Source organism: Cibotium barometz, chromosome 32 (genome assembly GCF_041138505.1).
Source record: "Cibotium barometz isolate CiBa-2024 chromosome 32, ASM4113850v1, whole genome shotgun sequence".
Lineage (NCBI taxonomy): Eukaryota > Viridiplantae > Streptophyta > Polypodiopsida > Cyatheales > Cibotiaceae > Cibotium > Cibotium barometz.
The window spans coordinates 10,611,834-10,624,002 of NC_141077.1; the positions used below are offsets into that span (position 1 = coordinate 10,611,834).

Here is a 12,169-nt window from a genome sequence, read left to right on the forward strand (position 1 = left end):
TGATTAGCAAGTGATTAAGACGTAATTAGTGAATAATTAGCAAATAGATTAATGTAGGCATGGATGCTCAAAAACTAGCAAATTCTCATTAGGGCTATGCCTCAATTTATAGAGTTTACATCAAGCATCTAATCCCATTGATTTCTCCATGATTCACTCCCAGAATATCTCTACCTCTTGCCTGATTCTCTCCACCTCTTCTCTTTTCCCTGAATATCTCCCAGAATAACTCCACACTCCTAAATTCCCTCATGCTACCCATTATTCTCTCCCAGTAGATTCTTCTCACCTTTTCACAGGTTCTTTCACAATTACATCTTCTCTTTTACAGCCTCTATCCAAGAGCTTGTTCCCACACACACCCTATTCACTTGTATATTTCAACACCTCCCCTCAAATGAATAATCCTAGCACACCTGGACCCTGTATCAAGTTTCCCTCTTACTTGATAGCCCGTGACCAGTGCCTCAAGTCCCTAAACTCCATAGTCCTTGACACTCTCTCTCTCTATGTGTCCAAGGCTACTATAAGTGCCCGCGACCTTGACTAAAGTGCTCACACATACATCTACCACTTGGCCTACATCATCGGTGGCTCAGAGGTGGTTTTACTTTATTGGGGCAGGTTACATTGGGTTGTGGGGTCTCTCTCTCTCTCTCTCTCAGAAAAGATGATCCGACTCCACTTCCTTTGGAGCCTCCATGAAGTTTGCTGATGTCGTTCCTTCTTCACTGGGTTTGCTGTAGTAGTCTCTTGCCATGTGTCCTGGCTTTCCACATTTGTGGCAAGTGAAGGTCCTCCCTCCTACTCTGCCTCTTCCTCGTCCTCGTCCTTGAGAGAATCCTCCTCGGGTGAAGAATGCTTTTTCCTCTCCTGCTGTTGAGTCGAGCCCTTTCTTCTCTTTGCCTCTGCTCTCTTGCTCTAGTAGAGCTGCTTCTATCTCGTGTATCATCAGTTCAGGTACATTCTTTAGTGTTGCTACAATGTTTTCATAATCTCCTTTGTCCACACTCTTCAAAAGTACAGCTAATGCTTCATCATCTTCTACCTTTTTGCCAATAGCTCTGCCAGCTGTTGCTTAATGCTTTTATATTTGTTCAAGTGTGTGATTAAAGGTTCACTTTCCTTCATGTCCAATTTGTAGAATTGCATTAACAGATTTATCTTGGAATTTTTTGCTTGTGTACCAAATAATTTATTGAGTTCATCCCATGCATCTTTTGCCCACTGTATCCCTGTGATGTGATGAATGATTTCATCATTTAAACTGAGTGCAATAAGTCCCAATGCTTTTTCATTCCTACTCTTCCACTCATTTTCTCCTCTCTCTGGGCATTCATCTCTCCCTTCAACTAATCCCCATAGATTTTTCCTCATCAGCAAATACATGATTTTTGTCTGCGATGTATAAAACCGTTCCCCATTAAATTTGGCTATTTCCTGTGCTGAACTCATGGTGATGTGAAGGGGGTCTTACCTCTTGATCCAAATTCAAGATTCAAGGGCAGTGTCTACCCTTTTACAACTCAATCTGGTGTTTAATAGATGATTACAACAATTTTATCAGCATAAAATCACCAGAAATTACACTAAATTAAGGGTAATCAATTTGTACGGGATGGTTGGAGTATCAAACCAACTCCGATTTGCAATCTGAAGCTTTAGGGATCTGCAGATTTGATGAAGAGCTTGGATCTCACTGTAGACTTGATGAAACTGAATTCTGTCTTCACCAGCTTGTAGAGCATGCTTGATTACCCCTTGGGCTAGAAGGAATTGAAGCAATTTGATTTGAGCAAGGAGAAATCTACAGTTTACTCAGAAAAAAACGCGCTGACTTCATCGTCGATTTCTCCTTCGTTTCTACGCGGTTTGCTATGCCGTCTTACTGAGCATGAAGCCAAGGATGTTAGCTACCATACTCTAGAAGCTCATGCCCTAATTCTATGTGTGCAAGGTGCTAGAGATCCTCCACTGGCTGGGGGTGAAGGGGGAAGTGAAAAACTCACTAAAAATTTGATTTTTTGCTAATTTTCTACTAATCCTAATTAATTAACTAATGGGCTCATAAACCTAATTGATTCTAGGCATGGCTCTGATACCATGTTGAAATTTGAGCATAATGATGAGCTATGGTGGATCAAACACTAGAATCAACATCATTAACAAAGTGATTAGTAAGTGATTAAGATGTAATTAGTAAATAATTAGCAAATAGATTAATGTAGGCATGGATACTCAAAAACCAGCAAATTCTCATTAGGGATATGCCTCAATTTATAGAGTTTACATCAAGCATCTAATCCCATTGATTTCTCCATGATTCACTCCCAGAATATCTCCACCTCTTGCCTGATTCTCTCCAGCAGAATAACTCCACACTCCTAAATTCCCTCATGCTACCCATTATTCTCTCCCAGTAGATTCTTCTCACCTTTTCACAGGTTCTTTCACAATTACATCTTCTCTTTTACAGCCTCTATCCAAGAGCTTGTTCCCACACACACCCTATTCACTTGTATATTTCAACACATCCCAGCCATTGTTTCAAGCGCTTGTAAGTTTTTCTCTCTCTTCTCCTTTTCTTTATCTGATTTTGTTCATGGTGCGATATGGCTATTCTCCATGTGAAATCAAATCGACATATCGCTCCGTGTGGACGGCTGGGGAAATTTTATTGATGAGAGATTTCGTTCATGGTGCGATATATCTATTCTCTATGTTTTCGAATTGAAATATCGCTCCGTGTGGACGGGTTTGAAAATTTTATTGATAAGTGCTTATTTCGTTCATGGTGCGATGTATTTATTCTCCATATTTTCGAATTGGAATATCGCTCCGTGGTGGTGGACGGGTTTGAAAATTTTATTTATACTTAAGTTCTTGTTTCGTTCACCGTGCGATAGTTGGGCAAATGAGATAGAGATGGAAGAGAAAGGGAGGAAGAGTTTAATTTGGACGTTCAAGAGGGAAAGCGGACTTGAAAATGAAATTTTTTATTACAATGAAATTTGAGATTACAATGAAATTTTTGATTACAATGAAATTTGAGATGGGTTTTTGGAGGGAAATGTGAGTTTTGGGGGGATCTCAAAAATTTTAAAATTTTAAGGATTTTTTGAGCCACGAAAATGGTGGGACCATACCTACCCTAAACCCCCTACTTTTTTAAAGGGACAAGTGTAATTATTAGTACTGAAAGCCTAGTCCCCCTCCCTATAGCCTAGTCTCCCTCCCTATATTCAAAGGAGACCAAATGTGCACAATCCTCTATTCCTGTTGGTCCGTTGTTAATTACTTTCATTAGTAAAAGGCCCAAAGTATGTCCAAATGCCCCCTAATGGTCTGTACCATTTTTACGAAATTGCTTTATTGAGTATTTTTTGTGGATCCCCACTGTAATGGCCACCTCGGTATGTCATTGTGTTGCGGTGCATGTCCCACTTTTGGAGAAGTGTTATACCATATGCTATGCGGCGGAGTTGCTAGGACCCCACTGCAGTGACAGCTCCTGGCATGTCATTGTGGTACATATCTACTTCTGTTGAAGCTTATGTAGAACATCTTTGTGGAGATTGTGTAATATTGAGATCATGTGAGATCTTGAGACACGTTATTACCACTACGATGGAAAGACTTGGGTAGGAGTCTACATACCCTATTAGAGCTCAAGGGTGGTTGGGTGGAACGAGTTGCTACGCTTGTGCAAGAGTATACTTTCCCTTTCTTCTTGATTTAAATAAAGGTGATTATAGCTTGGGAACCTTGTCTTTTCAAAATGGTGTTGTTTTATCATGTGTGGGATTTTGGAATATTGGGAGTGAGGTTGTCACACTTATTTGGAAATAATGAGACTTGGAACGTATGGATGTATTTTCTTGTGTTATATGGAAACTTGTATAGAAAAGCCTTAGTTCTCGTGTGTTGAATGTGCTTCATCCTTAAGGCAAGTTAATTGGAACCTCACATGTGTTGTAAAGTTGTTGCAATTATTTATTGATCACTTTGCCATTTGTAGATTCTTACGTTGAAGGCACAACATTATCGATGCTAATCAAGTGTCCATGAGAATTTAGAGAAAGGCAAACTCACAGTCATGCAATTAACCATCATGCAGTTAATCGAACACTAAATCATGTTTAATATATCGCAGATAACTTGATTGAGATGATGTTGTGGTGCAGGTGAAACTCTGAAGGACAAGGAGAGTAGGTAAAGGCGGAATTGAAGGTGGTGATCGTGGGGTGGGTTGGTTTCATGCTGATGAAAGGAAAGCTTGTGGTGGCCTTAATGAATTGAAGTGCTCAAAGGAAAGCTTGGGGGTGGCCTTAATGAATTGAAGTGCTGAGAGGGGGGTGGGGTTGGTGGAATGCTTATGGAATGGAAACGTGGGGTGGCCTTAATGAATTGAAAAAGTACGTGAAGCTATGTCTGTATATGTGAAAGGATAAAATGGCACATCTGAGAGGGAGAGAGAGAGAGAGAGAGAGGTGTGTCAAATAATTTATTTGGGCGCTTTTTTGTAGATATATCTATCATATGGCTAAAGGGGCATGTGATGAAAGGGAGAAAGTCAAGCATTACGTTAGGTAGTGAGTGCATTTTTGTATTTTAGCGAGTTAAAAACATTTTGGAACATAGTTTAAAAAACATTTTGGTTTTAGCGGCCACAACGACTTACCGCAGCGGAAGAGGCGGTAATATAATATAACCAAAACAATAAAATTACAGCGGCGGTAATATAATATAACAAAATCAATCGGAAAAAAAAACTAGTATCCTGGTGAAAATCTTAAAGCTTACAAACATTTTTAAAAAAAAGCTCTTACAAGAGTACCAATTTTCGAGGAAAAATATAGAGCATTATTGATGATAATAATAACAAGGGAAAATTACCAAAATGACCCTTTTTCAAAATCCCTAAAATGACCCTAAGAAATTATAAAATTGGCACCAATTTATTCTTAAATTCCCAAGTTGACTCTCATAATTCGGAATTCTTACGAGAGAAAAAATAATTCGGAAAAAATAAACCTTGAAATACCCAATTTCAAGCTTTTTGTAAGATTGAAACCGGGTATTTCAAGATTAATTTTGCCAAATTTATTTTTTCAGTCGGGTTCAATCTAAGCAATTTGGGAATTTAAGAATAATCTTGAAATACCCAATTTCACGCTTGTTGTAATATTGAAAATGGGTATTTCAAGATTAATTTTTGCCAATTTATTTTTTTTCGTAGGATTTCCAAAGTATGAGAATCGATTTGGGAATTCAATAAAAAATTAAGGTCAATTGGGCAATTTCACAGGGTCGTAAAGAGCAGGGTCATTTTGGTAATTTTTCCTGATTTCCTCTCGGAAAATGATTTTTTTTTGGAAAATAAATAAGTAAAAGCAGTTGATGGAGGGTATTCTAATTCCCAACCTAACATTTGTCGTGTAGGATAATTCCAAATCGTCTCTTTTTTTTTAATATTTTTTTTTTCCCTTTCAACTTTGCCACAGAATTTGTCTCCTTGTGCCTCTTTCTTATCAATAAGAACCCCCACCTCTTGCATTATATCTGGCCTCATTGCTCAAACCTCCACTACTGCTTACATAACACTAAACAAACTTAGCGTAATCCGCTTAATTAACTTCAGTTATTAGTTCTAATATGCATCTGCTTAGCTCACATTATATATTACCCTCCTCAACCATGGCCACTGCTGCAGCAGAAGACATTACAAATATTGCAGATTCTAAGGTTCACCCTTTTCTTTTCTTTTCTTTTTCTTCTCTCTCTCTCTCTCTCTCTCTCTCTCTCTCTCTCTCTTCCCAGCTACCTCGGTTGTTTTTCAAGCCTTTTCACTCTGGGCAATGTTGATGGTGTTTTTTTAATAATTCTGGCAGTGCATGCCTAGCTTTATAACCCCTTAATATATCTGTATTCTAAGGCAATACTTCAAAAAAAAAAAATTTGCTTCTCTCAATTTTTGCAACCTTCAAGCTCCAGAATTTTCATTCACCAAAACATTAATCTTCTTAATTGATCAAGGTGGTGGTTCTGAGGCTTCCCTCTACTTGTTGACAGTTGTGATAATGGTGGTGTTGCCTTCCACTTGTGCAGGGGGTGGTTCCCTTGACCACATGGGTCCTCATTTCCAATTTCAAGCTCTCCTACAACTTGCTCCGGGGGCCGGACGGGACGTTCAACAGACATTTAGCAGAGTTTTTGGACAGGAAGGTGCCTGCAAACACGACACCCGCAGACGGAGTGGCTAGCATGGATGTGATCATAGAGAGAGCAACGGGGCTTTGGGGCAGGGTTTTCTGGACATCAACAGTAGACATTGATGAAGATTATGATGATGCAAGAAGAGCAAATGAACCCTCATTGAAGCCTTTGCTTGTATACTTCCATGGTGGCAGCTTTGCCCACTCCTCTGCCAACAGTGCAATATATGATTCAATGTGCAGACGCCTCGCGAAGTTATGTGGAACTGTGGTGCTCTCCGTGAACTTCCGCCGAGCCCCGGAGCATAAATACCCTGCTGCATATGAAGATGGCCTTACAAGTGTGAGATGGGCACAAAGTGCTTTTGGGAGACACTGCCTTATACCCCTTGGCTGCAATCCAAGCAAATGCTACCTAGCAGGGGACAGTTCAGGAGGGAACATAGCTCACAATGTCACGGTCAGAGCGGCTGTGGGCGGGGGCATATCCCTCTCTGGCATGGTGTTGCTCATGCCCATGTTTGGAGGGCAGCAGAGGACCCCTGCAGAGAGGCTACTAGATGGGAAATACTTTGTTACAATGAAGGATAGGGACTGGTATTGGAGAGCTTTTCTCCCCGCGGGGGCGGACAGAGAACACCCTGCTTGCAACCCTTTCTCTACATCAGCACCATCTCTGTTTGAGGTCAGGCTTCCCCCATGTCTCGTCGTCGTGGGTGGCCTCGATCTTCTTCAGGATTGGCAGCTCAAGTATGTGCATTCACTCCACAGAGCAGGCAAGTCTGTGCAGCTCATGTTTCTTGAGCAGGCCACCATGGGCTTCTTCCTTCTTCCCAACTCTGATCTCTTCTATGCTCTTGTGGAGAGGACGAGAGAGTTTCTGAGGCAATCTTGAAACAAAACAATGGCAAACTCAATGCTAATTAAGATAGCAAATCTGGCTTATGATGATGATATTGTTAAGATCACTAATCTTGTGCTACTTGGTCTCCATCTTTTAACCTTTGATTTACCATGACAAATTTCATACTCTGCTGATGTTAACCTCAGTTATCTACTTAATGAGCCAATCTGCAAGCAAGATCAACTCTCTACTACCATAGAAAAGTCAGCTTAATATGATGTTAATCTTACTCATCTTAATATGATCTTGCAAAATGGTTATAGAGAATTTCTTCTAAACTTGCATAGTTGTATGGTGGTAACAAATCAAGTTGGCTGTTTTTTCCAGCCTGCACAAGTTCCAACTCTGTGCATTTAGAGGAGAGTGGAGCATTTATGATTCGCATGGCAGCATTAAAGTGCAGGGAAAGCGATTCGAACCCGAGATCTCTCGTGATCGGGATCCAAAAGCAAGATTGGGTTTGGAATTTTACCTTTACCTGTAGTAGTAGTAGTACAATGGGACAAAAATAATTAGTTGTTGTTGGGACAAAAGTAATTAGTGAATCTTAACACGTCACTTCCTTCCTTTTCCCCCTCCTTTGTGCTTGGCCTTAAAATATAAAATATGCCCTTCAAATCCTCTCACAATAATAGCTTTGTGTGCATGGGCTTATAACCTCCTTTTAGTTTTCTCCATCAATGATTGCCATTTTGTACCATCTCTAAAAGCTCAATTTCATACATTTAATGCAACTGGTTGTGTCCCAGGTATTATCTCAATCTCTTGGCCTAGGCTCCTCTTTAGAAGTAAACTATGTGTGGCGGTTTCTTTGGAAACACGTATGTGTATTCGGACATAATCTCTTGAAAGAGTTTCCCTTGTGGAGAATCAACATGTTGTAGGTCAACACCATTCGAGCGCGCCAAATCCATGGCACAAGAGCTCGAACTAGCTTGCCAATCTTTAACAACCAACCTTTCATAAAGAATTGAATCACTCATTTCTTCTTTTCCCAGAGCGAAAGTCATAGCCCTATACCACTTGATGATCGCATGGCATCAACTCCACATTGTGGAAAACCACTAGCAAAGAACGTATTGCTTGAGTCTAGAAATGCTTCCTAGTTATTCTTTGTGTGAAGATGCACAAATACTATCATTAAATTACATGTCAATCTTAAGAACACGATAAAGAAATTCACATTCATTATTGCAAAGCATTTCTATAGTTTCCAAAGCAGAACAAACAAGATTATCATCACAGAACACATTTAAACAATAAGAAATCTGGCTCATTGGGCCAAAAAAAAATCAACATATAAAGAAAACTTCTTCTCGTTATGTACAAAATCATTTACGTCAATGTTTACATAAGGCCTTATGGAAAAACCACTCCTTACCTAGCAAATCATCTATGTTATCAACAACCTTGAATCTTCAAAGATACTTGAGAAACTTTCCTTTGCTATTAGGTAACCCCTTGAGTGGGATTGACCACATAGTGATGGTCACTCGTGACACCATTGGGATACGTAAGCTTAAGATTTTGAAATTTAATTATTAAAGTCTGTACGGTTGCTCTTATATTGGGTAAAGTGTAAATGTAAACCTTTGAGAAAAGCAAAGGTTTGGATGAAAATTTTGCAAGAATATGAGTATAGGTAATGAGAGAAAGGAGTTTAGTTTGTCAGCTACTTCCTCGCGGGATCCAAGACAAGAAATATATAAGAAATTTTAAATATAGATTTGTAAGATCCCTCTTTTCATATCCTAATGTAATGGAGATATTATTTTCTAAGGTTTCTAGTGAGAGAAATGTGATTTTTTTAAATATGAGTAATTTTTGGGAAAAAATATTAATGTTGAGATAAGCATAGAGACTAATAGACAACTCTAGCCATGCATAAATGTAGGACTTAACTTGCTGTATAGGTGGATGCATGTAGGAGTAGTTGGGTGCATGGAAAATGAGAGGATGCATGAAGTCTAAGGTTGAGTTGCATGGAATATTGTGGGAAACCAACCTTGAGTTAAGTAAATGAGCATGTAGAGTGGTGGCCATCAGTCGGTTTTCAACTATATAAAGGACCTCTTTTCTCATGAGAAATCCACAAATTTATCTCTTGAAGGAGAAGAGTACTTTTTACATAGTTTGTAGTGCTACACTTGCCCCTTAGTCATATGTTCATGCACTTGCTCATGAAAAATACACAAATTTATCTCTTGAAGGAGGAGACACGTACATTTTGCATAGTTTATAGTGTTGCACTTGCCCCCTGGTCATATGTTCATGCACTTGCTCATGAGAAATACACAAATTTATCTCTTGAAGAAGGAGACTCGTACATTTTGTGTAGTTTTCAATGTTGCACTTGCCTTTTGGTCATATGTTTGCATTGCATGAAATTAAGTACTTGTTTGGGCTTAACGGGATGATGATTGAGGATTTTACAAGCACATTGGGATCCTCATGAAACCACATGTAATTTTGTGGAGGAGGAAGCTTCATTTTTCCGTACATAGGGTGCAACACCTCCCTTACATGCTAATTTCCAAACATACCCTTTACTCAAATTTTATATTTCTCTTGTTCTCCTATATTTTAATGTTCTATTCTATGATAAATTAATTTTAAATGAAATTAGATTAATAGATTCTTAATCTATGCACAATGCCTAAGAACAGAGTATTATAAGGTCTAAAATTGACCTTATATCCTTAGGCTAATTTAATTTTACACATAACCTTATAAATACCTTACTAAATTGAAGAAACCTTCTTATCCCATAGAACTATAGAAAAATCACGTAGGCTAACTCAAGAACTAAGAAATCAATATTTAAATAATCTATGAGTAGCCTTATTATTAGAGATAGAAAAGTAACCTAGGTGCTCTAGCTAAGGTGTGTCTAATTTTAGATTAGACACACCATAGAACTATAGAAAAATCAAGTAGGCTAACTCAAGAACTAAGAAATCAATATTTAAATAATCTATGAGTAGCCTTATTATTAGAGATAGAAAAGTAACCTAGGTGCTCTAGCTAAGGTGTGTCTAATTTTAGATTAAATAATCTATGAGTAGCCTTATTATTAGAGATAGAAAAGTAACCTAAGTGCTCTAGCTAAGGTGTGTCTAATTTTAGAAAAGTAACCTAGGTGCTCTAGCTAAGGTGTGTCTAATTTTAGATTAGTATATAGATGGTTGAGTTTAATTAAGAGGATTAGATTCAACAAAATACCCCATGTGTGTAGGGAGAGAGAGAGAGAGAGAGAGAGAGAGAGAGAGAGAGGTTAAGATGTATAGAGAGAGGTAGTAGAAAGATGAGACATCACCCAAGTTTACTAGAAGAAATTAAGAATTGGTAGAATTAAAAATTAGATATTGTTTTTTAGGAAAAATTTAGGTGCAAGGATAGGTTAAAATTCTAGAGAGAGAGAGAGAGAGAGAGAGAGAGAGAGAGAGAGAGAGAGACCTTAAAAGAGCATGGGACAAATTATGAAAAGTAAAATAGATTTAGATAAATCCCTTCAAGGAAAATATATCTTTAGAGAGAAAAAAATCTTGTGGAATTAATTTTAAATGAAATTAGATTAATAGATTCTTAATCTATGCACAATCCCTAAGAATAGAGTATTATAAGGTCTAAAATTGACCTTACATCCTTAGGCTAATTTAATTTTACACACAACCTTATAAAGACCTTACTAAATTGAAGAAACCTTCTTATCCCATAGAACTATAGAAAAATCAAGTAGGCTAACTCAAGAACTAAGAAATCAATATTTAAATAATTTATGAGTAGCCTTATTATTAGAGAGAGAAAAGTAACCTAGGTGCTCTAGCTAAGGTGTGTCTAATTTTAGGTTAAATTTTAGATTAGTATATAGATGGTTGAGTTTAATTAAGGGGATTAGATTCAAAAAAATACCCCATGTGTAGGGAGAGAGAAAGAGAGAGAGGTTAAGATGTATAGAGAGAAAGGTAGTAGAAAGATGAGACATCACCCAAGTTTACTAGAAGAAATTAAGAATTGGTAGAATTTAAAATTAGATATTCTTTTTTACAAAAAATTTAGGTGCAAGGATAGGTTGAAATTCTAGAGAGAGAGAGAGAGAGAGAGAGAGAGAGAGAGAGAGAGAGAGAGAGAGAGAGAGACCTTGTTTGGAGCATGGGACAAATTGTGAAAAGTAAGATACATTTAGATAATCCCTTCAAGGAAAATATATCTTTAGAGAGAAAAAAATCTTGGTTGACTCTTATGTCAAGGATATTGGAAGCACCTTATTTACCCAATGAAAAATCAAGTGCAAAGCCATATCCTAAAGTTCTGGAAAAGAAATTGTTAATGAAAAATCTTATGTGCATAGTAAATAAATGACCCTTATAAATAGACTAAATTCTTAGAAATAGACTAAATTAAATCTTATGTGCATAGTAAATTAAATGACCCTTAATAAATAGACTAAAGTCTTAGAATAAGAATTAGAATAATAAATCCAAAGCTTGTGTGAAAAATCTTATGTGCATTGATTATTTACCTAATCAAGTGCAAAGCCATATCCTAAAGTGCTGGAAGAGAAATTGTTAATGAAAAATCTTATGTGCATAGTAAATTAAATGACCCTTGATAAATATACTAAAGTCTTAGAATAAGGATTAGAAGAATAAGAAATCAAGGACTAAAAGTGCCTATATTAAAGTGGCAAGGTCATTAAGATTATGGAAGAATTAGTATCCCATCGAAAAAATGAATCCAATAAAGCGAAGTGCCTATATTAAAGTGGCAAGGTCATTAAGTTTATGGAAGAATTGGTATCCCATCGAAAAAAATGAGTCTATTCAAGATAAGAAACCAAGGTTGGGATTGGTCAAGAAACTTTAACAACTCTAAGAGAAAGTAGAAGACGCTATTGCTATGTGCATAAGTATGCACTAAGAGATAAGAGAAGTAAATGGATAACCTTAGAAAGAGCCTCTTTGTATGCGAAGGGCTCTACTTGAAGATGAATGGAATGACTCATGAGTCATAAACTCCTAAAAGAACTTGGGAGTAATCCCAAGGAAGT

General features: G+C 37.6%; 1 protein-coding gene across 1 annotated transcript; it reads left to right on the forward strand.

The window, feature by feature from the left end:
* The first annotated feature begins 5,568 nt into the window (after nt 1-5,568).
* On the forward strand, nt 5,569-7,489 carry LOC147619807 (gibberellin receptor GID1C-like). Its single transcript, XM_086772635.1, has 2 exons — nt 5,569-5,745; nt 6,109-7,489. The coding sequence occupies exons 1-2, from the start codon at nt 5,656-5,658 to the stop codon at nt 7,108-7,110; spliced, it is 1,092 nt and encodes a 363-aa protein (XP_086628761.1). The 5' UTR covers nt 5,569-5,655; the 3' UTR covers nt 7,111-7,489.
* The last annotated feature ends 4,680 nt before the right edge of the window (nt 7,490-12,169 follow it).